This window comes from Taudactylus pleione, unplaced genomic scaffold (assembly GCF_031769625.1).
Source record: "Taudactylus pleione unplaced genomic scaffold, aTauple2 ptg000282l, whole genome shotgun sequence".
NCBI classification, from domain to species: Eukaryota; Metazoa; Chordata; class Amphibia; order Anura; family Myobatrachidae; genus Taudactylus; species Taudactylus pleione.
Genome location: NW_028284684.1, coordinates 2,259,277 through 2,285,145, shown reverse-complemented (window position 1 = coordinate 2,285,145; position 25,869 = coordinate 2,259,277). Strand labels below are relative to the sequence as shown.

The following is a 25,869-nucleotide window of genomic DNA, read 5'->3' as shown; positions in this document are numbered from 1 at the left end:
TTGAAAATGTCAATTGCTGGATTTGAAGAGGAGATTGTGTTTAGGGTCTTTGTGTTGTGGAGTAAAGGAGTAAACTTTTTATAAAAATTCCTTCTTTTTGTCATGGCCATTGTACATTGAATAGCTGTTTGCCAAGGTCTAGGCTTATTATTTAGCATTTTGTTGCAACCACAAAAATTAGTCTATGTGGAGACTGAACTTGGCTGCTCCAATGATGAGCTGTTATTGAAATATGGAGGTGTTAGAAGCCAGTGCCGTCATGTCCCAGAAACGGCAGGTCAGTGTTGTGAAAAATGCCTGTATTACACAGGTAATAGTGGTCGGAAGTCTGCTGTGCTCCGATAGTAAGCACATTAAAAGTAACTTGCACGTAAGATGTTTATAATGACTGTGTACGGATGGAATAGGCAGCATGCTATTTGTGGATTAAGATGTGTAGAATTCCCTTTTTTTTTTTTTCTTTTATTATGACCTATAACTTGAGTGTAGGTAGGTGCAGCTTCTTCTGGGTATTGTACAAATGAGCTTCACTTCACTTTTCAGGTAGAACAAAAGATAGGGCAGGACATTCACTTAATGTAAAAAGAATTAAAATGTTAAAGGTACTATTTATTAATGACCATAGCATTACTGGTTTTTATTTTATATTTGTTCTCTAGACTAGCTACAGCTTTGGTCCCCTCAAATGTTTGATTTTATAATATCTGCAATTTGGAGGGAGAAAAGATTTTATCTACTGGGAACTAATCTGTGGATATCTGGTAAAGATGACATTTTAGTTTTATATTGAGTGAATTCCTGACACACCCTTTGTCTGTGAGGGCTATTGATAAACAAAACAAGCCTCTTATTGAGGGACGATTTAATGATCTGTTAATTTTTCAGATCTATCCTGGCCACACATCTAAAGAGGTATTCAATATGAAACGTTAACTTCACTGCCGAAGTTTACGTTTCATATCGGAGTTTTTTTCTGTGTTAAAGTATCGGACGCGCTCCCGCGTATCCCCGTATTCAATTTGAAATCGTCGAAAACGGGAACCTCCGAAGTTGGATTTGCGTAAAGTTACGATTTTTTCCATAAAAAATTTGTAAGACCCCCCTAAAGTTGTAAAATCATGGGGGATCACTATGGGTACCCCCGTTTTAGCCTTTAAATGAAAGTCGGGGATTTAAATAGCCCCAGCAGGTGTTTTTTTCCCGACATTTAAGAAGTGTTGCAGAAGAGCACTTAGGTTATTTTTTTCATTTTTTTAAGTGGTCCCATCAAATTTGGGGTACATGAAAATGGGTACTAGCATATTTTTAAGTCCCTAAAGTAAGTTTTAAAAAATTCTGCATTTGTGCACCTGCCGCTATAATTCTATTCTTCAAAACACCTGCCACATACTTGCAGAATAGCCCTGAACCTATTTCCCTATTGTTAAACAATTATTTTTTTCACCCCAATTTTTAAATTAAATTTTTGGGGTGTCCCTATTTTTTTTTTAACCAACATTTTTTTTTTTAAGGGTGTCCCGATTTTTTTGTAGGACATTTTTTTTTTTTAACATTTCCTTTTAAGGGGACATTTCCAAAACTACAGGCTATTTTTTATAAGCCTACACCCCCAAACCCCTATTCTGCTTTTTTTTCCACTTGCTATAGTGCTTAGAAAAATTATCCCTGTTTTTCAAAAAATTACCCTTGAGCCCATTTAAGGAAAAAAACGGGAATTTTCGGGAAATATGCCTGGGACCCCCCTAAAGATGTCCTGACATGGGGTATCACTATGGGTAACCCCGTTTTTGCCTGCTTAAGAAAGTCGGGTTTTTATATAGCTTTGCAAGGTGTTTTTCCCTGCCGCGGCTATTAGAAACCCCGACTTCCTTCAGGAGTTAAAAATGGGGGTACCCCTAGTGATTCCCCATGTCTAGACATCATTAGGGGGGTCCCTAGAATATTTTCCGAAAATTCCCGTTTTTGTTAACCTTTAAAAAAAAAAAAAAAATTGTAAAAATGTAGAAAAAAAAAAAATGACATAAGGTCCCCCCCCCAAAAGCCAAACAAGCCCCAGGCTAGCCAGCCAGTGGTGGTTTCTAAAAATACGGGGAACAAAATGTGTAGGGTTCCACCGTATTTTAGAAACCAACACCAGGCTGCAGGGACTAGTGCTGGTTTTAAATATAGGGGGCAAAAACGACGTGGGGTACCCCCTATATTTAAGACCAGCACCAGACCCAACCGACCGGGGTGCAGTGCCACAGCCCGGAGACCCAATCACCGGGGCTCCAGGTCCAAAGCATTACACCCCAAGTCGGTCAGCGCAAGCCGGTGATCTCGGGGGAGTCGGGGACCCCCCAAAAAAGGGTCCCCCCTCTCCCGAGCACCACAGGCTTACGCTGAAGCCTGGGGCTCATCCCCATACCCCTGGAGCGGTGGGTATGGGGGTAATAGGGGGGCCAGATAATGTAAGACTTGTAATTTACAGTGGAACTACAAGTGCTAGCATGCCTGCCATTTTGCACTTGTGGAACTACAAGTGCCAGCAGACATGCGGCACCTGTAATTTCACTGTAAAATAAATAGTTAAAAAAAGACAAAACACACACCGTGCCCAGTATAAGTTTATTACACACACCTACCCATTCACACACTTACCTATACCAGATGTTCGGTCCCCTTGTCCAAGTAGAATATCCCAAAAACATGGCCCTGCAAGAAAGATTTCATACTCCCCTACATCCAGCGCTGGTCTCCGCAGTAATCCATGGGATTTAAAAAAAAAAAAAAAAATCCATTTAGCCGATCCACGCTACAAGCTATCTGTATGTGTGTTGCCACACATACAGATAGCTCCCGAATGCCTGCTATCGGCACTTCACAGGGCATTGCAGTCCCGTCAGCCAATCAGCGGCAGCGCTCACTGTAGAGCGCCTGCTGATTGGCTCCAGCAACTGACAGTTCCCACGTGGGCGAGTCACACCACGTGGGAACTGTCAGTTGCTGGAGCCAATCAGCGGCCGCTCTACAGTGAGCGCTGACGGGACTGCAATGCCCTGTGAAGTGCCGATTAGCAGGCATTCGGGAGCTATCTGTATGTGTGACAACACACATACAGATAGCTTGTAGCGTGGATCGGCTAAATGCGTTTTTTTCTTTTTAAATCCCATGGATTACTGCGGAGACCAGCGCTGGATGTAGGCGAGTATGAAATCTTTCTTGCAAGGCCATGGTTTTTGGATATTCTACTTGGACAAGGGGACCGAACATCTGGTATAGGTAATTAGGTGTGTGTAATAAACTTTTATACTGGGCACGGTGTGTGTGTGTTGTCTTTTTTTAACTATTTATTTTACAGTGAAATTACAGGTGCCGCATGTCTGCTGGCACTTGTAGTTCCACAAGTGCAAAATGGCAGGCATGCTGGCACTTGTAGTTCCACTGTAAATTACAATAGTCTTACATTATTTGGCCCCCCTATTACCCCCATACCCATCGCTCCAGGGGTATGGGGATGAGCCCCAGGCTTCAGCGGAAGCCTGTGGTGCTCGGGAGGGGGGGGACCCTTGTTTGGGGGGTCCCCGACTCCCCCCAAGATCACCGGCTTGCGCTGACCGACTTGGGGTGTAATACTTTGGACTTGGAGCCCCGGCGATTGGGTCTCCGGGCTGTGGCATTACACCCCGGTCGGTTGGGTCTGGTGCTGGTCTTAAATATAGGGGGTACCCCACGTCGTTTTTGCTCCCTATATTTAAAACCAGCACTAGTCCCTGCAGCCTTGGGTTGGTTTCTAAAATACGGTGGAACCCTACACTTTTTGTTCCCCGTATTTTTAGAAACCACCACTGGCTGCAAGCCTGGGGCTGGTTTGGCCTTTGGGGGGGGGGACCTTATGTCATTTTTCTTGTAAATTTTTACAAATTTTTTTTACAGGATAACAAAAACGGGAAATTTTCTAGGGACCCCCCTAAAGATGTCTACACATGGGGTTTCACTTAGGGTACCCCCATTTTTAACTGCTGAAGGAAGTCGGGGTTTCTAATAGCCGCGACTTTGAAGATAGTGGTGCAGAAGAGCATTTAGATTTTTTTTGGGGGGGGGGAAATAACTATGCCCAGCAAATTTGGTGTACTTGAAAATGGGGGTCAGCATATTTTAAAGTTGCACAAGAGACTTGAAAAAATCGTGAAAAACCCACTTGCGCAAGGTGCTGCAATGAAAAAAACACCTGGGGCATACTTGGTGACCCTCCCAGAGTCAAGTTCGCTATTTTTTAACTTTGTTCCCCAACATTTTTTTTTTTTGGCCCCCAAATTCAAAGTGCTTTTTTTGGGGTGTCCCATTTTTTTTTTTGACACAGATCATTTCAAGGGGTCATTCTGAAGGGTGCAGGGTATATTTTTTTAAAACCTGCACCCCTAAACCCCAATTCTGCACTTTTTTTCGCCACCTATTCAGTGGTGAAAAGTTATCCCCGTTTTTTATCAAAGATTTTTCAAAACTGCGATAAGTCTCTGAAATTGAATACGGTGTAAAAGTAAAACCTGCGATAATGACGTCATACCTCCGATATTAACGCAAAAACGGACTTATCGATCCCATATTGAATACCCCTGATAGTCTTGAGTTTCATGTACTAGCCTTGGCTATCACTCAGTAGCCGTACACATTTTTTGATTTGCTGTTTTATGTGGTTTATTAAAAAGGCTTTTACACCGTACAAAGTGCCCCTGCTTTGCTGTATAATGAAACTGACGTGATAACTGCGACAATATTTGAGTAAATTGGAAACCAGCACTTGAGGAATGTTTCCCTTAACAAATGTCAGTCCTATTACATGGTGCTCCAGTCGGGTCATTCATATCTAGCCGTTGCCCTTTCACCATTGAAGTGAATGGGATTGTTGCAGCTAAAATACAGAAAATCCTTCTAAATTTGGAAGTACACAGGTTTGCTCTTAATGCTTAAAAGAAATGTTCTCCATCTGTAGGCTACCTTTTTATTTTTATTTTCTACTTGTGATTTTGTTTGGTTTTAAATCCATGCACTTTTGTGCTCTCGGCTGAGTACATGTGAAGAAGTTTAGCAGCGTTTTGTCAGTGATGTTCTTGAGGTCTTGAATCATGTTCTCTTTTTGTCCCTAGTTTCTTTTGCTCCAATAAGCTTTGCAATCAGAGTGAAAGAAACTGACCTTCTGCCCCTTGAGAAAAACCGAGTTAAATTAGATGATAGTGAGGAAGATGAGGATGAAGAAGGCAAACCTGTACCCCAAAATAAGACCAGCGGCTATTCCATTAGCAGCCAGACACTTAACCATGGGACTGTGATAGTGGAGGAAAAGAAACCACAGTTAACACCTGAGGAGCTGGAAGCAAAACAAGGTATAGTTTTTGGTTTGTTTTCTTCTTTGCAATATTTTGGGCAGTTTGTATGTAATATTGTATGTTTTGGAAGTTTGCAATGTTTATCAATTTGCATTTTTTACATGTTTTTCCATTATAAATGTTGAATGTCCAAAATAAGGTTGTGTTTTACCAAAGGATATGTACTTAAAGGGCTTTTGGACAAGTCCTCAGCCATGTTACCTACTCCTTCATAACCTGAACACAGGAGCCTCCAGGAGCAGATGTCAGCCCAAGGTAGTTCTGACACTAGGAGGTAAATTTATAGAAGTGAGTTTTTAGAAGTAGAGATGTTGCCCATAGCAACCTATCAGATTATAGCTATTATCTTCTAGAAGGTGCTAGTTAAATGTTAAGTAGAATCTGATTGGTTGCTATGGGCAACATCTCCACTTCTAAAAACTCACTTTAGTAAATATACCCCTAGGTATAAGCATATTGCCAATAATGTAATTCGCTGTTGCTAGGCATCATGGCCACACTGTGTTGTATTATGAGACATTATGGCGCATAGGGCCTGATTCAGCTGCTATGCGAAAATATGAAAATATCACAGCTGTTGGAGATGTTTTGAGCTTTCAAATCCAAGCATCTGCATAAAGAGTTGCAGAATCGGTCACCGATCAAACGATCATCAGCCTTCTGAGTAACCCTATGACTAAGAATGTGTCTTAGTGACACACCCCAATTCATGACATTTGGGGGCGTGCCCAGCACTTATGGAGGTGTGCTGGGCTTTCCCAAGCTCTCCCCTCATAGTGAAAAGATGCCATGTGCATGGCATCTATTCACCTGCCAAAGATTGTTTACCACAATTTTTCCCACCCGCGGGACACTGCGGCACACGGGTGGGTAAGACCCAGGGCAGGCTGTTTTAGCAGGGCACCACTAAAAGGGCAGGCTGCATTATGCCCCTTTTAAAATCGGGCAGAACGTGACGCCCCGCTAAAACAGCCTAGCGAGAACAATAGTAAAGTGTGTATAAAAACCAAAGGACAAAGTTGAAGTAAAAAAGAAGCAAACTGATGGTTATAGTGAAATAGAGGTAGTGAAATATACAACTAAATTAACAATTTGTGTAACTGTGAACAAATATACTTCATAAAAAATTATCCCACCACAGACTCAATGTAAGTAATGTATTTTATATAGTCAAAAACAGCGAGTATTTAGGAACTTGATAGTAGGTTAACAAGTAGTACCCGTTAATGGTAGATCAAGAAATAGGTATAAGTAAAATATGGAAGGGGGTGTGGTGGCTTCTGCTGCCCCCTGTTTGTCTCAAGGAAGTGAATAGGTGAAGAAAGCGTCAGCAAGCACTCTGTAAGAAGAAAAATAAAGAGATTCTAGATTGTGCAGTGATTTTTACTGCTCACTGTTTGCTAGATTGCAGTGAACAGTGAATGAGAGTCACAAATGCATTTCTATTTCTATATAGAACAGTAGGGATAGATAAGGTCTTAACTTTTGCTTTTCATTTTTTTGATGTATGAGTTACTGAGTTTTGTACAACAGACTTGCGTCAGATACAACAGTAATGAAATACATTTAGTGGGCATTCAGTTAGCCACGATAATGATATAACTTAATGCATGTGACGTTATCGCACCCATTGCGGGCTTTTACTGCATATCGTGGCTATGTGCATCAGTGTTTTCGCACAATCCTATTACAAAAGTCTCGGTCGGCATTCACACAATCATTTTCATGTATTTTGCAGCATTAACTATTGTTAAAAATGGGGAAATATGTCTGTACTCCAAAAAAAAAAAGCCAAACTGATATAGGGTTGTAATATAAAAGTGTATTGGTGGCCATAATAAAAGTATTTGGGGTTCTTAAAATGTGTCAAATGGCTGTTATATGCATGTTTTTAAAACCGGGAAATAATAATGGAAAGCAAGTGCTTTTTGGCAAAATAAATGTTCTACTTAAATTGGGGATGCATAAAAATGCCTAGAAGTATATATATATGTTATTTAAAATACGCCTCTAAAACCCACCTACAACCTTAATATCTGTCCCATTCATATAGCACCGACAGCCTTATGTACTTCTTTACCCCCAAAATGACATGGCACTATTTGCTAAATTAACCTAATGAAATATTTTCTTTTGCCTAATTAGTCATTATGGAGGGTGTCCCAGTGATTCTGAACCAAGTTCTGACATTTTTAACTAAAAATAGGGGTTTTGCACAACTTTTCACTTACTAAGAAGGTGGTGAAGACTTTTCGCTGCAAATGGTATGGGGAATTTGCACCCACAAAAAGTTGTGGCTAATAGGATTGCGCTTAAGCAGTTTTCCGCGGAAGTTTTTATCGCGGCTTATTGAATTCCCACTTTAATGTTTATTTTCAATAGAGGGAATAACTACTCTCTAACTTATTTATATCATGGAGTCAAGTCAATAAAGTATGTAAATACAGGTTTACAAATAGGAGTATATTATATACTTGTAATTTGTCCCATATAGTCTCCTACATCATAAAACATAAGCATTTACAAAAAAAAGGAAACCAATGCAAGACATTCAGTAAAAACTATTTGTCCATCAGTGTATCAGCAATATCAAAAGGCACAAATCCACTATATCATTTTCATGAATGGTGACAATAACTCTCACTACTCAGAATTGACGACGGAACTAAGATGCTGCCAGTGAAGCTGCGAACAAAGACTCAGTCCCTGGATCTGACATTCTATAGAACTCTTGTGACGAGGCCACGTTTTTCTAAGTACCCCTTCATTACCACCCACAAACCTCCAAAAACTGTCAATCTTCATCTAAATCCTCTCTGCGAGCGATGTTGCGGAGGCAGTGGGATGCATGCACTGGAATGGGTATGTACTGCCGGCTGTCTGGATGCTTTCTGTCGGAATACCAATAGCGGCATCCCGATGGTTGGTAGCCCGAGAGGGGTAGGGTAAGTATACTTACCCTCCCCTCCAACCCTCCCTTGTAGCCTAACCCTCCCCGTTAGTGCCTAAACCTATCTTCAACCTCCCCCCCCAGTGGTGCCTTACCCTCCCCGCTAGCGGTGCCTAACCCTAACCCAGCTAACGCTAAGGGCACCCTGGACTTGCTTTGTTTGGTCGGCGGCCTTCGCCGTTCCAGCGTTGGGATAAAGAGAGGTTTCAAAATACTGACACCTATCTTAAATCCCTTGTCGGGATTTCAGTGTCGTATTGAGACCGGCGGCATCGCGGCCGCTGGTCTCATAACTACATCCCGCATACACTGTAACTTAGACGCATGTGCTGTAATGAAAACATTGCCAACTATGTACATTGTCGGCATAACGTAAAACTCTGAATCGGCCTCATAAGGGGAGACATTAAAGGATGTTACCTACACATATACATTGAAAAGCTAATCTTGCCTAGAAATGTGTTTGCTATAACGTTGAAACATAAAAATGCTCATTAACACAAGCATAAGACAAAATACAAAAAGACACCTTTAAAAAAAAAAAGTCTTTAACAGATGTCATGCGACTAATTTTTTTATCTTTTTTTAATATGTAAAGCCGGGTACACACGACTGTCCGATCCAGTTGGATCTGACGACATACCGGGCACATCATCTAGTGTGTACCTGTTATGTCACTGACTATGCGCTCTCCCGTACTTCGTCTGCGACATCGTCCGTCGGACCTGCATGCAGGTCTGAAGGGCGACATAGTTAGCAAGGGCCATGCTGCCGAATGCAGCTTGGTCGCTGTCGGCATTGGTCAGTGTGTACGCACTTGCCGGTGCTGGATCTCGTTTCTTACGAGGTCGGTACACACTAGATATCATTGGCCTTAACTGTTAGAAGTTGTCAAAAGTATGTGTTTGTGGGTGGTTGGTTTTTTTTACCTTTTACAGTTACCCACAGAGCAATCACAGGTATTGTTGAAATAACCATTTATTTTCCACCATCTGAGTAGAACTTGATTCTTTTTGCCAGACTCTCCATTAGATGCTATTCAGAGCATTTAACAGACTGATTTCATACATTTTTGTAAGAACATTGTTACTAACGAGTTAGTGTGCCTTAATGTATACTTGCTTTGTCAGTCTATTTTTTTTCTCCCTCATGCTGATTACTGTTCACAATGGAAATGTGAAGCCATTTGTGGTAAATATGTACTAATGCTGAAGGAAGCAGTCGGCCTCTAAGCGCACAGCTTCAATTGAGCTCCTCTGGAGAATTCATTGCCCAGTGTACCTCTGCTGTGTTACCTTCACTTCCATTGATGGCTTTTGTTTTCAACACAAAAACTTAGCTAGAAAGAGGCGCATTAACGGGAAATCAAATCGCCGCCCTCTGAGACCAGCCACACACCCGATTGTCTAGTTTGGTATTTCTTGCTTTTGGTTTTGAGTACCTTGTTTCATGTGGGTTAATCTGTCAAGCACAGTAAACAATATGCCTTTTAAAAGTTAACACCGCTTTAAACTTCATTGTTCTTTGGATTGGAGTTGTTGTGTACAGGCTGTCAAAGCAACAGAAGGGATCTCTTGCTCAGGACCACCAACATTTCTAAATAATGCAATGTAAGATTTAGTACAGGGGTGGCCAACCCGCTGCTCCTTTGTTTGTAAAATGCGACTCCCCCCACTGGGAACACTGGTCTCTGAAGGGATCAGAGACTAAAGAAGCTTCTAATAACTTCAGAGGCCAGCGTTCCCAGTGATGCATTCACGTCACCTGCGATGTGAGGAGCCTGCCCTGCGCGCCTGCTGGAATCAGAGCTAGCGTGATCAGGTAAGTACTAGGCTGGGGGCACTACTTTAGGGGGCACAAATACAGGAGGCACTACTTTAGGGGGCACAAATACAAGGGGCACTGCTTTAGGCAGCACAAATACAGGGGGCACTACTTCAGGCGGCACAAATGCAGGGGGCACTGCTTAAGGGCCAAAACTACAGTGGGCATTGCATAAGGGGCACAAATACAAGGGGCACTGCCTAAGGGGCACAAATACTGGGTGCATTGTATAATGGGCACAGCTACAGTGGGCATTGCAGAAGGTGCACAACTACTGGGAGCATTGCATAATGGGCACAACTACAGGGGGCACAACATAATGGGCACTGCCTTTCTCAATGTATCTTATGTGGTATTTTATGTGGATCTGGCTTGTTTCTGTGTAATTTATGTGAACGTGGCTATTTCAGTGTTTTCTATATTGTTCCGGCCTTTATTTTCACTTCAACAGTGAAAAATGTATATTGGGAAGTTTATGTAAATTGTGTATTTTTCAATGTGCTGGGCTTGCACTCAGTGTGACTAAAAACGGGGGTGTGACACAAGGTCATGCTCCAGCGAATGTCATACCAAAGGCGTGTGCACAAAAATGGGGCGTAGCCTTGTGACAGCTAGGCCACACCCCATTTTTGCAATCTGCTCTTTGCCTCTGACTGGTTGGCCACCCCTGATTTTAGTATTTTATTTGATCTCCTAACTGTTTGTCAAGGCCCTTATCCTGTTAACTTCCCTAATACTTCTAGAGACTTGATAACTAACCTTTGGTGCTCCAGTCACCTACATAAACCGGCTCATTTACAAAAGTGCAAAAATGCTGCTGTTGTGCCATGAATTGCCAACGTTTGCATGCCGATTTGTGGGTGAAAATATGAAAGTCGAGAATATGTAATGTTATAAAGTGATGAAGTTGGCACATATCGGGAGTAGTTCCCTGCCTTACAGGAAGAGCAGGGTGCCCATTTTCTCCCTGCAGAATAAATGACGGTTATATATTTTAATGGGTAGTATCTTGCACTGCAGTGGAAATTTGTTGACTCCCTTCATACTTGCCTACTTTTGTAAAAGCATTTCAGGGTGGTTGTAGAATCAGCACCCATGAGCACAGCGGTAAAGTGGATGTGCACTGCTACATCTGAGAGGCATATCATAAAATTGATTTTACATCCAAATGTAAATAAGCCTGTTGGTGTATTTTAAACAAGTAGATCTTACTATATGCTGATACTTTTCAGAAAATGCATGTAGCCATAGGTATCATGGTGCCATATAACCAATGCAAGGAAATTATACTAATGATCCCTTTTGAACGTATATATACTCTGATAAAAACATTTACGTTTGCAGTCTATGCCAAGTCCTGCATTGACACTGTTCTAAAAATAACGATCAGTTGCAGATAAAATCAATAACACCTCAATCATGTACCTGGCATGCAGGAGGCTGGCTTGTATGACACATCCAATATGCCTTATATAAGCTTCATAGGCGCCAGTTAAGCCACATTTGGCAGCATTTTAAAACAAACACAGAGAGGAAATTGGCTTGCACTTGGTAAATCCCCATACTATAAGTGGCATCAGCTGCATAACCATATAAAGGCCCTATATGGATACAGAACAAGAATATATTGATTGTAGGGCATTTGCCATGCAGCTGGTGCCATGTATATTGTGGGATTTACTGAGCATGAGTTTATTTATTTTCAATGTAATGAATCAACAAAAGACCTATTTAATTAAGGTGGTGCCAGTGCCATTCAATCTCACAATTAATTGAAGTTATAAATTTAACATAAAGCAAGCAGTAGGCCATCTGTAGAAGAAAGCATTGCACATTTTTACAGACCATTCCACAGAACGCGTGTGAGCATTCATCTTGAAAGTAATAATGAAGTTCTGATTTTTTGTGGTTTGTAAATAAATCTTTGCGTATCTGCAGCCATTTGTAGGCCAAACTAAAATTCACAAGAATACATGATTGTAAATGTGTAAGGCAAAGGGTCCTATTGCATTCATTAGTTGCATGCTATATTATTTATTTGATGTGTTCAGTTTTAAATGGCTTCCCTGGTAATCCTCAACATGAGTGTGAAAATGTTTTGTTCCATTTTTAAAAAACAAAAATATATGGCTTTACAGAATATAATGTTCACACTTAAAATCTAGTGACTGCAGTTTAAATTTAGGATTATCACTGGAGCACTTGCACATGTTTAATTTTTATAAAGTCTCTCTTCATTAGAACTTGGCAAGCATTGTCGACTAGACATGGGCACCTTTTCATTTCTGTTACTTTCAGCAAGTTAAGGGAAGCAATGTTATGACTGCAGTTAGTATAGCCAACTATCTTGTGGTGTTCTGTTTCTAATAAATGAATAAGAAGAAATAATGTGTCCTAAGTTAGGACTCATTTCTTTTTTTCCTAGGTAAAGCATTCAGAAGCTTTTTGTAATTACTGACTATCAATTTTGTTCACTGTTTCTTGTATGACATTTTGTTTTTGTCTTTACAAGCCCAATCAAATAGTGAACCCTGATTGGCAAAGTGGCAATGCTTGAATCTCAAACGTGAATTAGCATGTGGCATGTCTTGACTTGTCCCAGATGTTTGGGGAGGTTGATTTGTATGCAAATGTAGCATTTCGCTCAAATACACAGCCAAATATTCGTTTTGTAAATTTCTCTCACGTAGCTTAGAGAAAATTGTCAGTCTTTAGTTCGATTAGTTGAATAATCTTATTTACATGCACCCTTTCCTACAAAAAAAAAAAAATGTAAATATGCACGCGGGCAGAATATAAATGAGGCTGCATGTCCAGTACACTTCAGTACAAAACAGAAAAATTCATCAGTTCCTTATTTTTTTTTTTTACTTGTAATGTTAAGTTAATCAGTAGTTCTATGTGTTTTCCATGTTCCGGTTTCCTGCTTTTGTAAATTGCAAAACATAAGTTTCACCTGATTACTTAAAAATGTGTGACGAGAAATAGATTGCATTTATATAGTAATTTGGCAGGTGGTAAATGTGAGGCTTTTCCTTCAACTCCTTCTCAGTATCAACATGGAACTGTCACAGGTACTGAATGAGATGTTTTAAAGGGCATATGTATTAAGCTGAGTTTTACATAAAATTATGCAGAAACTGCAGTTTCTGCATAATTTTCTGTATTGTTGCTATATACTAATAGCACAATGCAGGAGATTTCACAGAAATCTCCAGCAAAGTGCTAATTAGCACTGCAGATCGCAGCCCCCATTATCGGGAACTATGATCTGAACCCTATGTACTAAACTCCAAAAAGCAAAGCTTTTCAGAGTTTAGCACCAGTAGTTTACACCATCTTCAGATGATGTAAACTACTGTTTGTCTATGGGGCCTCCCGGGGAAGGAGAGAGATCTGTTGATATCTCCTTTGCAGCACCGGAAGCTGATGCTGTGTGCATACGCAGTGTCTGCTTCCCCCCCGAGAAAGTCTTTCACTTCTACCCATGCGAGTTCCCGGTAGCAGATAGCCGGGATATTATTAAAAATGAAAATATCCCTGGCGAGTTGGACCGTTAATAATCGCGGCAGTACCGCAATTATTATTGATACAAAAACCCATAAGTCTTTAATTTGGCTTATTTTTCATTGGTATCGGAAACCTTTTTTGTGATTAACACTATGCAAAATGTTTGTACTTTGTTTTAGTTGAGAGAACTTGCACACTGGTGTCAGGACTGTTTCTCCTCCACCTGAGTTCTACTCCATTTACTGTGTAGACATTGCACCCCAGAACTACAGTGCATCCGGAAAGTGTTTACAGCGCTTAACTTTTTTCCACATTTTATGTTACAGCCTTATTCCAAAATGGAATAAATTAATTTTTTTCCTCAAAATTCTCCACACAATACCCCATAATGACAATGCGTAAAAAGTTTTTTTGAGATTTTTGCAAATTTAATAAAAAAAAAAAAAAAATACAGCTTAGTTGGAGTCCACCTGTGGTAAATTCAGTTGTTTGGACATTATTTTGAAAGGCATACATCTCTCTTTATAAGGTCCCACACTTGACAGTGTATGTCAGAGCACAAACCAAGCATGAACTCCCAAGGAATTGTCTGTAGACCTCCGAGGCAGGATTGTCTCGAGGCACAAATCTGGGGAAGGGTACAGAAAAATATCTGCTGCTTTGAAGGTCCCAATGAGCACAGTGGCCTCCATCATCCATAAATAGAAGAAGTTCGAAACCACCAGGACTCTTCCTAGAGTTGGACGGCCGTCTACACTGAGCGATCGGGGGAAAAGGGCCCTAGTCAGGGAGGTGACCAAGAACCCGATGGTCACTCGGTCAGAGCTACAACATTCCTCTGTGGAGAGAGGAGAACCTTCCAGAAGGACCACCATCTCTGCAGCATTCCACCAATCAGGCCTGTATGGTAGAGTGGCCAGACGGAAACCACTCCTTAGTAAAAGGCACATGGCAGCCCGCCTGGAGTTTTCCAAAAGGCACCTGATGGGCTTTGACCATGAGAAACAAAATTCTCTGGTCTGATGAGACAAAGATTGAACTCTTTGGCATCAATGCCAGGTGTTATGTTTGGAGGAAACCAGGCACCGCTCATCACCAGGCCAATACCATCCCTACAGTGAAGCATGGTGGTGGCAGCATCATGCTGTGGGGATGTTTTTCAGCGGCAGGAACTGGGAGACTAGTCAGGATAGAGGGAAAGATGAATGCAGAAATGTACAGAGACCTCATGGATGGAAAACCTGCTCCAGAGCGCTCAGACTGGGGAGACTGTTAATCTTTCAGCAGGACAATGACCCTAAGCACACAGCTAAGATATCAAAGGAGTGGCTTCAGGACAACTCAGTGAATATCTTTGAGTGGCCCAGCCAGAGCCCAGACTTGAATCCAATTGAACATCTCTGGAGAGATCTGAAAATGGCTGTGCACCGACGCTTCCCAACCAACCGATGGAGCTTGAGAGGTGCTGCAAAGAGGAATGGGCAAAACTGACCAAAGATAGGTGTGCCAAGCTTGTGGCCGCATATTCAAAGACTTGAGGCTGTAATTGTTCAATACTTTGTTGATGCACCTTTTGGCAGCAAAGGCTCTGAATACTTATGTACATGTGATTTCTTAGTTTACATGTTGTCATTATGGGGTATTGTGTGTAGCATTTTGAGGACAAAAATTAATTTATTCCTGTAACATAACAAAATGTTGAAAAAGTGAAGCGCTGTGAATACTTTCCGGATGCACTGTACGTATCCTTGAAGATCCATTAATTTCTATTGCAGACCGCTTTGGTACAGACTGACATTTTAGAGTTAAACACAACACAAGGATTTATTTTCCCCTTTTAGTTGGTTCAGCATTGACGATGCGTTTACTAAAATGAAAGAAAAACGTTCTCATTGTTTTGTCAGTGAAATGTACAGTTGCTCTACATGGATTGCTTATTTTGTTCTTTTCTAGGATTTAGTTTAGAGTCCAACATGCATTACGTTCATGCTTCGACCTGTGGATTTCTAATCATTTTCCTGTGGCAAACACTGGTTGTGGCACAAGTAAAGGTGCCTACACACTTGGCGACTTTTTTTTTTTAATTATTTTTACACGATTTGCCCGATTCCGACGAATCATGACGACAAATAGTGTAAAATATGCCCAAATCGTGAGTTTCCACTCACGATGCCGATGTGCGTACCCGCTGGTCGTACATCGCATCTTCAGATCTGCCGTGCTGTAGGGCAGATTTGCCAGTCTCAGTCACGATGCACTGGAATAGTTAGGAGGCACGTTTGTCACATTGGACAGTTTTTTTTTAACACCAAATCGTTCCCATGACTGCCGGGGAGCTGCTGGGGAGAATTCAAGGGGAAATCGGACACATCGTCGGATCGTGAGCACATCGCCAAGTGTGTAGGCACCTTTAGTTAACCAGAAATGGTTTCTTAGTCAACAACAGTTCTATTTTATGTGACTGTGTTTAAGGGGTATATTTACTAAGCCTTGGATGGAAAGAAACTACCAGCCAGTCAGCTTCTGTCATTTTTCAAACACAGCTTGTGACATGGCAGTTAGGAGCTGATTGGCTGGTACTTTATCGCCGTTCACTTTATCTCCATCCGAGGCTTAGTAAATAGAACCCTGAGTCTCTATCAGTTAAAGTGAGAACCGCTTAAAGGCAGTTATGTGAATACTTTTCACCTAGTACTGGGGAATACATACTTTTTTAACATGGCTGTATATGCTGGTGGCTTCTACTACCTCTTTGCCTGCTCTTGTCATATTTTAGTCCTTTCTAGTTATGGCCACTACTCTAAAGATGTTGCCTACATCGCTTGTTAGTAGGACTCCTTTCCCATCTATAATATTATGAAATAATTACCATAACTGACACAACTCTGGGGTAAAATATTAATAAAAGGATTATGGAGAAGAGAAATAGAATGAAGCACTAATTTGGGATGGATATCTTACATCTGTCTTAAAGTGGCCATCCACTGTCAGATAAAACTCCCCATAAGGCAACTGGATTAATTATCTGACCTGCTGAAAAACACTAGCCATACTCTGGGCGGAATTCAATTGATTCCTGCCCCCATCACGCCCGACGGAGCTATTCAATTCTTGCTGCTGTCGGGCACGATCAGCTGCCAGTGCTACATTTCAGCTCGCAGCCCCAGGGGGATGAGAGCTGAAAAGTGACATGTTTGGGCGCCCAAACATCACTTTTCGCGATCGCGCCCAGCACTTTGGTCGGGTTTAGCTGCTTTACGCGGCTAAACCCGACCACTTTGGGCGCGATCGCCACGAAAATCTGGAACAATTGCATAGCGGCCCGCGATCTCCTGTCACTTTAGACGGGAGATGCGGGCTGCAAAAACAGTTGAATTCCGCCCACTGTGTCAGATAACGCGGTGACAGACAGAAACCAGTTATCTGAGCACAAATTATCCCATCTTGAATTTCTGTGATCAGGTATCTATAGAATATACCATAAACTAGCCACATACATTGTGATCCCAGGCTTTGGCTTGAGGGCCAAGCACTTAGATCACAGTCCAGTGTGACCAAGCACTGTTGGCCAGGTTGGATATGAGCTTGACTGACTGCTTTATTGTGTTAGCCAGATTCCTTTTGAGATCACTACAATCTTCCAACTACACATGGCCAGCATGCTTGGTGGTAATCATATCTTTTGTAACTATTGAGTAATTTTATCGGTTTGGGGCCTCCACAATATTGTAAAATGTGGCTAGCAGTATAGTAAAACTTTTATAAAGAGCAAGCTGGAATTTGACCAGCCTCCCAAACAAAGCACTATTGGAAATTTCCAAACATTTACTTGTACATTAATTTATAGCCAACATGCATAATGGTACACAGCCTCTAAATTGTGCTATTGTGTTATCACTTAATTGCTATAATCTCCTGTATGCAAATGATGCTATAAAAGGATATTTTCGTAGTAATGGGTTTAGTCACTTTGCCAAAGTTCCACCTAGTTTGAGAATGGAGTCTTGCTAATTTGAAAGGTAAAACAGTGTAGCCTAACTGGTACTTTCTACCACATTGAAACAAAACTGTTAAATTTGCTTTAATATACATATATTTATATATTTTTTTCTTTCAGCCAAGCAAAAGCTAGAGGACCGACTGGCAGCAGCTGCCAGAGAAAAACTGGCACAGGCAGCCAAGGAATCAAAGGAGAAACAACTGCAAGCAGAACGTAAAAGGAAAGCTGCACTTTTCCTGCAAACACTGAAGAATCCGCTGGAGATGGAGTTGGGAAGGATAGAGGAAAATTTGTTTAGTCCAGAGGTTAGTTCGAGTATATCTGTTGTATTGTTTAATGGATAGACTTATGGGTCTGTAATAGTGGTTAGCTTAAATTAATTTCAATTCTATGAAACAATAGTGATGAATTTGGTTACGTATGTATGAGCAAAGAGGTCATCCCAAGTTTGTATGTGTGCTAATCCTGTAACACTCACACTCTGTCTTGATTCGATTACTTAGACCAGGTACACCTGCTTCTGACCAGTCCCCCCCCAGATGCATATTGATAAATATTGGGATGCGGACACAGATTTCATACACTTTTCTTTAATGTTGCAGGGTTCCTGGAGCAATTTACCCAGGCTAGTTTTAGATCAAATAAGGTGTTAACCTCTCGGATCAGTATTCACGATGACCTACCATAAATTCTGCCTAAGTGCAATCTCACATTTACAGCAGCTTTGTACTACCAGAATGAGCAGTGCTTTGTGGATAATACAGTTGAGCCATATCTGTTTCCCTATTGTCCAAAACAATGTCTTTGTGGCAAGTGGACCCCTACACTTGTTAGTACTTACTGGCCCCTATGTATCCAGCCATTTTTTTTACATAAAATTATTCTGAAACTGCAGTTTATGCATAATTTTATGTATTGATCCTATGTACTAATAGCACAATTGCAAAGTGCTAATTAGCACTTCAGATCGCAGCCCGCATTATCATCAATTTGGACTACATCTGACTCCGATGTACTAAGCATCATTAGCTGAGTTCAAAGTGCATATGCTGCTTTTGGGTTTCATCTTTGATTGGCACTAATAAAATCAGGAACCATATTAACAGATTAAATGGAATCTGCGTACACTCCAATTTCCATATATGTGTGAATTTTCTGCATGTCTTTAACTTCTAAAAATCAGTGTTATCCATGTTAGATCGAGACAGTGCTTCAAAAAGTGAAAGCATTTAATATCAAGAGCAACTAATCGTTCCAGAATTCTTATGTCTAAGCATTGCATATTTGGGAAGGAAAATTTGAAGGTAAATGTTTGCCACAGATTAGAAATATGTAACTCAAGTACCGCACAATAACAACCAAGTAACTTAAGTAATTGACACTGAAAATTAATTTTGTGGTCTGTTACTGCTGAGAAAATGCTATTGCAAACTGGAATCTGTTCTCAAATCACATTTCTTCTTCAGGGTCCATAGGCTCCACAGAGAGACCTTGGGGGTGTAGGTGATGGGAACCAATCCGGGCACCACGCAATTAAAGCTTTCAGCTACCAGGATGCATTGGGTCCACTCTCCCTATACCCCGCCCCCGAGCCAGAGGCACCTCTGCTTCGTTGGTGCCTGGCCGGAGTCAGGTCACCACTTCAGCCCCTAAAGCTTATTTTGTTTGTTTTACTTTTACAAAGTATAGAGCGCGCAGCAGCAGACTGTCCGTGGGATGTCTGTGCTGCCGCTCCGTCACCCCTCCAGTGCCGCAGCGTCGGTACTGATCTGGGGATCTCGGCGGGCGTTCCAGGGGTTAGCGCGCTAGCCAGGGCCCCCGCAGAGGACCCAGACTGCACCCGGACATCAGGGGACAGGTAAGGCGGGTCGCCAGCTTGCGGTGTCTACCCAAATTGAACCATACGGTCCTTTCACATAAAAATTTTAAAAAGGGGTGCACTCACCAGTCTTCTTAGTAAAATCACTTTTATTACATACCAGCAGAAACCATTAAGCACTGTTATAGGATCGACATTTCGGTCTGATCCATTGACCTTTGTCAAGATACAAGTTACAAATGATCAAAATCCCCCTATATATACCCACATGCAGTTGACAGTACCGCCCCCTGAAATCATAACACCTGACATCTCACTAACAAGTGGCACAGACGATCTCTGATAACACCACTGCTTAAATGTGTGGACATCAATACATACATAATAAGGCTTACTGTGATATAACGGAGAACCGCACTTAGTAGTTCAGTCACTGCAAAAGCCGTCCTGTATAAAGCAGCATGACAGCGTGCGCTCCAGTGTCACCTCACTTTGTCCTTCTGGAACGCACAACCTCAGGCTGCCCAGGCAACGACAATACACCTCAATAGCGTGTGTATGTTGCCACATTTATGTAAGACACTATCAATTCCCTTGTGAGGGCACCCGGTCAAGTCACTGTATTACCCTGCTTCTATGATATAGAGATATATATTTATAGATATATAGATATATATAATATAAATATGATATAAATTATTACTATGCAATACAATATTTGTCAGGTCTGTCACATACTGTTGTGTACTGCACTGTGCAATATTTAGGCAACAGGTTCCTGTGGCTTACCTAAGCATAGGACAAGTCCAGTATATTGCTCCCTCTTAGTATTTATACAAACTCGTGGTTGCTTTGTTCCATATTGTGCGTCATTTTACCCTGCAGACATATCTGACAAGGTCAATTAACACAGTCTGCAAGATTGCGGCATCTGTACAAGAATAAGTACTGCAGTTTTCAGTGAGGAGGATGTTGTTCAGGATGAGTTGTGTGTGATGTGTTTACCCGCCAGGTTCCTCGAACCCCTCGACATCAGTACAGGAGCCACCTTGGGTGACTTTTTCTTTTTGCATATGCTTGCCTCTATTGTGGACCTGGCTGTTTTTCCTTTAATCGGGTTTCCTCACAGGGACTACTAGTGGTTATGTAGACCCCTCCTGTACCACAGCAGGCGGTCATTTCCTCTATGGGATTACCACACGGTGGACCTCCACCATGGGTGGATGTTTTCTCTAACTCAGTACAGAGTCTGGCAGCAACCTCTAGTGCTCTTCAGACCATGTTGCAGAGTGAGAAGCCCTTTAGACCAGCTAAGCGTCCTGTGTTGTCATCTCAGTCCACACAACTATCAGAGTCTGAGATGTCTTCTGATGACTGAGAGGTGGCTGATGCCTCAACCCTGACTCCCCTCGACAAGAGGCGGAGCCTAAGTCAAGGATTAATATTCCTGCCTTGGTGTGGTCAGATCCGTATTGGTTATAGAGGATGACGAGCCACCCCCTGTTTAAACAGTTGAAGGTGATTTTGTCAGTATTCCGTCTGTCATATCAGCTGGTGGATCACATGGCTGATGCCTGGCAATTGCTTGGTAAGAGGTATCAACCTCAGAAACGTTTGACCTCCTGTTACCCGTTTCCGGAGGCTCATTGTAAGAAGTGGGAATATCCCCCCTGCAGTGGATTCACACGTTACACGGTTAATTAAAAGTGCAACGTTACCTATGCCTTCCATTTCTTTCTTAAAGGAACCTACGGATAGAAAGGTGGAAACTTGCCTGAAGTCTATATGCTCTCTTTCAGAAGCTGTTGCCCGCCCGTCCATGGCTATCTCCTGGGTAGCTAAGGCTATAGAGAGTTGGGCCGATGCACTTGAGGACTCCAAGGGATCAGGTTCCACTGGTCGGCCATATTAGGGAAGTGGCCGCATATATCGGTGAGACCGCTCTGGATGCTAGTTTACTGACATCCATGGTCGTGGCCATGTCTGCTCGCCGTTTCCTGTGGTTACGCTATTGGAGCACAGATGGCGATTCTAAGAAAGGCCTGGAGGCCTTACCCTATAATGGGGATATTTTGTTTGGTCCAGACCTGGACAAGATTGTTGACACATTAGCCAAATCAAAATCTGTATTTCTGCCCTCAGCATCTGCTACTGCAAAGTCTCGTAGCTCCTATTTGGCTTCTCCTTGAGGATGAAAGGACCTAAGGGCAATTAGGCAGTATGCTGCCAAGAAAACTGCCAAGCCTAAGAAACAGGCCTGGAGCACAAGACGCCTGGCCTCCAAACAGGAGGACAAACCCTGCAGCCTGACAGGGCGGTCCTCTCTCTGGGGGACACCAGAGTGGGAGGCTGACTTCTTCAATTCACCCAGTGCTGGTGTCAAACCACCAAGGATGCTTGGGTAAGAGAAGTGGTCTCCCAGGGGTACGCCCTCTCATTTCTTCGAAGGCCTCCCCACCAGTTTTTCTGCATAGGACCTCCTTCAGACAAAACCAAGGCCTTGCAGATCCAGAAATTCATGCAGTGCTTGCTGCAAGCAGGGGTATTTGTACCAGTTCCCCACTATCAACGAGGGACTAGCTGCTATTCTACTCTTTCTGGTTCAGAAACCGAATTGGTCTCATTGGCCTATCCTCAACCTCAAATCTCTGAATAAGGTCCTCAGGGTACCCAGGTTCAGGATAGAGACTTTACGGTCCATCATAGTGGGTAAGGAACCTGGGGATTATATGGTATTACTGGACATTCAGGATGCATACCTACGTGTTCCCATAACGCCTTCTCACCAGCGTTATCTGCGGTTTGCTATACTGCAACGACATTTCCAGTTTTGGGTGCTGCCCTTTGGCCTATCCACAGCTCCAAAGGGTATTTACCAAAATTATGTCTGTCATGGCAGCCCACCTGCGGAGTCGGGGTATCCGGCTCCTACCATATCTGGATGACCACCTCTTATTGGCCAGTTTTCCAGAAGTGCTTCACCACCACCTGCAACTGACAGTTGCTTGTCTACAAGCACACGGGTGGTTAATAAATTGGAAAAATTCCTCCCTAATTCCCTCAGAGGATGGTTAATTTGGGAGCCCTTCTAGATTCTCACCAGCAGAGAATCTTTCTAACTCCAGAGAAGATCTCCACGCTGCAGCTGCGAGTACACAGATGTCTACGCAGTCGCCGGGTGTCAGTCTACTCGGCGATGCAGGTTCTGGGATCCATGGTGTCCACATCCGACATGTTGGAATATGCTCAGTTCCATTCCAGGCACCTGCAGGGGCTGATCCTCACCAGGTAGAACGGATTGCCCCACTGGATCAGGGCTCAGACAATGGTACTCGCTCCGGAGGTGCGCCTGCCTCTGTCTTGGTGGCTATTGATCTCTCATCTAACTAGGGGTCGCCCCTTTTGGATCCCGGACTGGATACACCTAACATGGACGCCAGTCTCCGGGGATGGGGCGCAGTGACCAGTCCACACTCCTTTCAGGGCCGGTGGACAACGGTAGTGACATCCCCTGCCCATCAACATATTGGAACTTCGGGCTGTGTACAGGGCCGTCATGATGGCAGAGCACATTCTTCATGGAAAGCCGTGCAAGTTCAGTCCGACAACGCCATCACAGTGGCTTACATCAACGATCATGGAGGCACTGACAGAAGTGTCACGCATTCTGACATGGGCAGAATCTCATCTCCCGGTTATTTTAGCAGTGTTTATTCCTGGAGTTCTCAATTGGGAAGCAGACTTCCTCAGCCGTCACGACGTGCATCCAGGGGAATGGTCTCTTCACCAAGAGGTGTTTCAACTCCTAATGGAAAAATGGGGTTTCCCAGAGGTGGACCTCATGGCCTCCCAACACAAACACAAGTTACCAGTGCACGGGTCCAGAACAAGAGATGCCGAAGCAAGCCTGGTGGATGCTCTGTCAGTAAAATGGACCTTCCGGTTTGCGTACCTATTTCCTCCAGTCTACCTGCTTCCTCGAATTCTTTGGAAGTTCAAGCAAGACTAAGTCACTGTCCTGCTGATGGCTCCAGCTTGGCACAGACGTCATTGGTACTCAGATCTTCGGAGTCTCTCCATCGATACTCCGTTTCTGCTGCCTCAGCGTCCAGACCTGTTGACTCAGGGTCCTTGCCTTTACCCGGACCTGGATAGTCTTTCTTTGACAGCGTGGCTCTTGAGACATCCCGCCTAATGTCCAAGGGTTTCTCTAGCTCGGTCATCAACACGATGCCTAGAGCGCATAAACCTGCCTCCGGTAGGTTCTACCACAGAGTGCGGCATACATATTCAGTGGTGCCGTACAAGAGATTACAACCCTCGGGTGTTTTGAATTTCAAGAATACTGGCATTCCTTCCAGCTGGATTGGACCTCTGCCTACGCCTGGCCCCGTTGAACGTGCATGTCTCTGCACTTTCAGTATGGTTCCAACGTAGAATTGCTCCGCTTCCAGATATCCACTCCTTCCTCCGGATTCAACCTCCCTTTGTCCCCCCAGTGGCTCCTTGGGATTTGGCAGTAGTTCTTCGGGCCCTCCAGGTTCCCCATTTGAACCACTAGATTCATTGGAACTTAAGTGGTTAACAGCAAAGACTTTTTCTTCTGATACCCTCTTGGCAGATGCAATAGCCAGAATTGGGAGCGCTCTCCTGTTGTCCTTTTCTGATATTTCACCAGGACAGGGCGGTGCTTCGTACTCGCCATGAGTTTCTTCCTAAGGTTGTTTCTAGTTTCCATTTTAATCAAGAAATTATAGTAACGACCTTTCTATCACCAGACCTCTCGGCAGGTGAGGCCTCATTGGATGTGGTCTCGCCCTCAGGATTTATGTGGACCGTACCAGGAGTCTTCAGAAATCAGACTCCTTGTTTGTGCTCCTTGGATTTCACAAGAAGGGATGGCCAGCCAATAAACAAACACTGGCTAGATGGCTTCGTATGACTATCTCAGAGGCTTACACGCAGGCAGGCCTGCCTGTTCTGACTTCTGTTAAGGCTCATTCTACTCTCTGTGGGTCCTTCGTGGGCAGCTCGCCGTGGCACCTCGGCTGCTCAGCTTTGCAAGGCGGCCACGTGGTCTTCCGTCCAAGCCCTTCTAAGATTCTATGCATTTGATACCTTCGCCTCTCAAGATGCTTCCTTTGGGTGCCGGATTCTCCTCTCAGCGTAGGAGTGTCCCCACCCTTAAAAGGACTGCTTTGGGACATCCCCAAGGTCTCCCTGTGGAGCCTATGGACACTAAAGAAGAAAATGAGTTATGGTAAGAACTTACCTTTCGTTAACACTTTCTTCGAAGTTCATAGGGTCCATAGGGCACCTGCCCTGTCGTACCTGGCTTCATATGGGCAATCGTACTGGTCACCGGTTTCCCGTCTCCTTCTTTGTGCGTGTGATTCTGTTCCAGTTTTCCTTCTCTCTTATCCTCCTCAGGCCTTTGGCTTTGTACCAACTGAGGTGCTTCTGGCTCGGGGGTGGGGTTTAGAGAGAGTGGACCCAATGCATCCTGGTGGCTGAAAGCTTTAACTGCGTGGTGCCCCGATTGCTTCCCATTACCTACACCCCCAAGGTCTCCCTATGGACTTCGAAGAAATGGTTAACAAAGGTAAGTTCTTACCATAACTCATTTTTGATCAATGGTATTTAAATACGACTATCAAGTGAGTCTGTCTTTTATAAACTGCTGAAAGAACCTGAAATTGTGACCTTGGATTGAACAAGCTATACACAAACAAAAATACCTTTAGGCAAGATTTGTGCGTATTTCTAGATCAATAACCTTTTTGCCCAAGATTAAAATATGAAAAATAAACAAGACCTACCACAGTTTCATTTACTCAATATAAAAGCTACAGGGTACTTTATTCCGTTTACTACTCTAGCAACTGAGGTTTACAGATAAAGGGGCAAGGGAATTTTGTGATCCATACTCTTATTTTATAAACAAATTCAGTTCTCCTGCAGAAAAAACTACTAATATGATCGGCCTTTGTAAGCTATGCCTACACAGGTCTACGGACAGTGTTAAGAGCAGCCCTGTGAAGCTTCCTAATCAGCTAGCACCACAAGCAACTTCTTTTGGGAAGCACCAAGCCAGGAAAAACATATATGTAGTTTAACTGCACCTTGGATCTAAGATTTGTTATCCAACAGACCTTTTAGCATCACTGTAACAGCACGATAACACAATGATGTCATTCACTGGGACAAGGGTCAGTTGTTCCTATGTATTAATCGCGGTACTGCCACGATTATTAACAAAAATATCCAAGCTATGTACTACCGGGAACTCGGAGGGACAGTGGTCGCTGTAACCGCTGTCCATGTGAGTTGTATACCCGGCATTTCGGAGAAGTCTTTCACTGAAGTTTCAAGACTTCCCCGGAGGAAGCTGACGCTGCGC

At 43.0% G+C, this 25,869-nt stretch overlaps 1 protein-coding gene across 4 annotated transcripts in view; it reads left to right on the top strand.

Annotated features, from left to right (window-relative positions):
* The window catches only part of SFSWAP (splicing factor SWAP), a 154,452-nt gene that overhangs the window by 77,312 nt on the left and 51,271 nt on the right, over positions 1–25,869 (top strand). For all 4 annotated transcript variants that reach the window (XM_088482090.1, XM_088482091.1, XM_088482092.1 and 1 more), the window contains 2 exons: positions 5,127–5,363; positions 17,768–17,955. In XM_088482090.1, the coding sequence (XP_088338216.1) occupies positions 5,127–5,363; positions 17,768–17,955 (425 nt within the window). The remainder of the gene's footprint in view (positions 1–5,126; positions 5,364–17,767; positions 17,956–25,869) is intronic.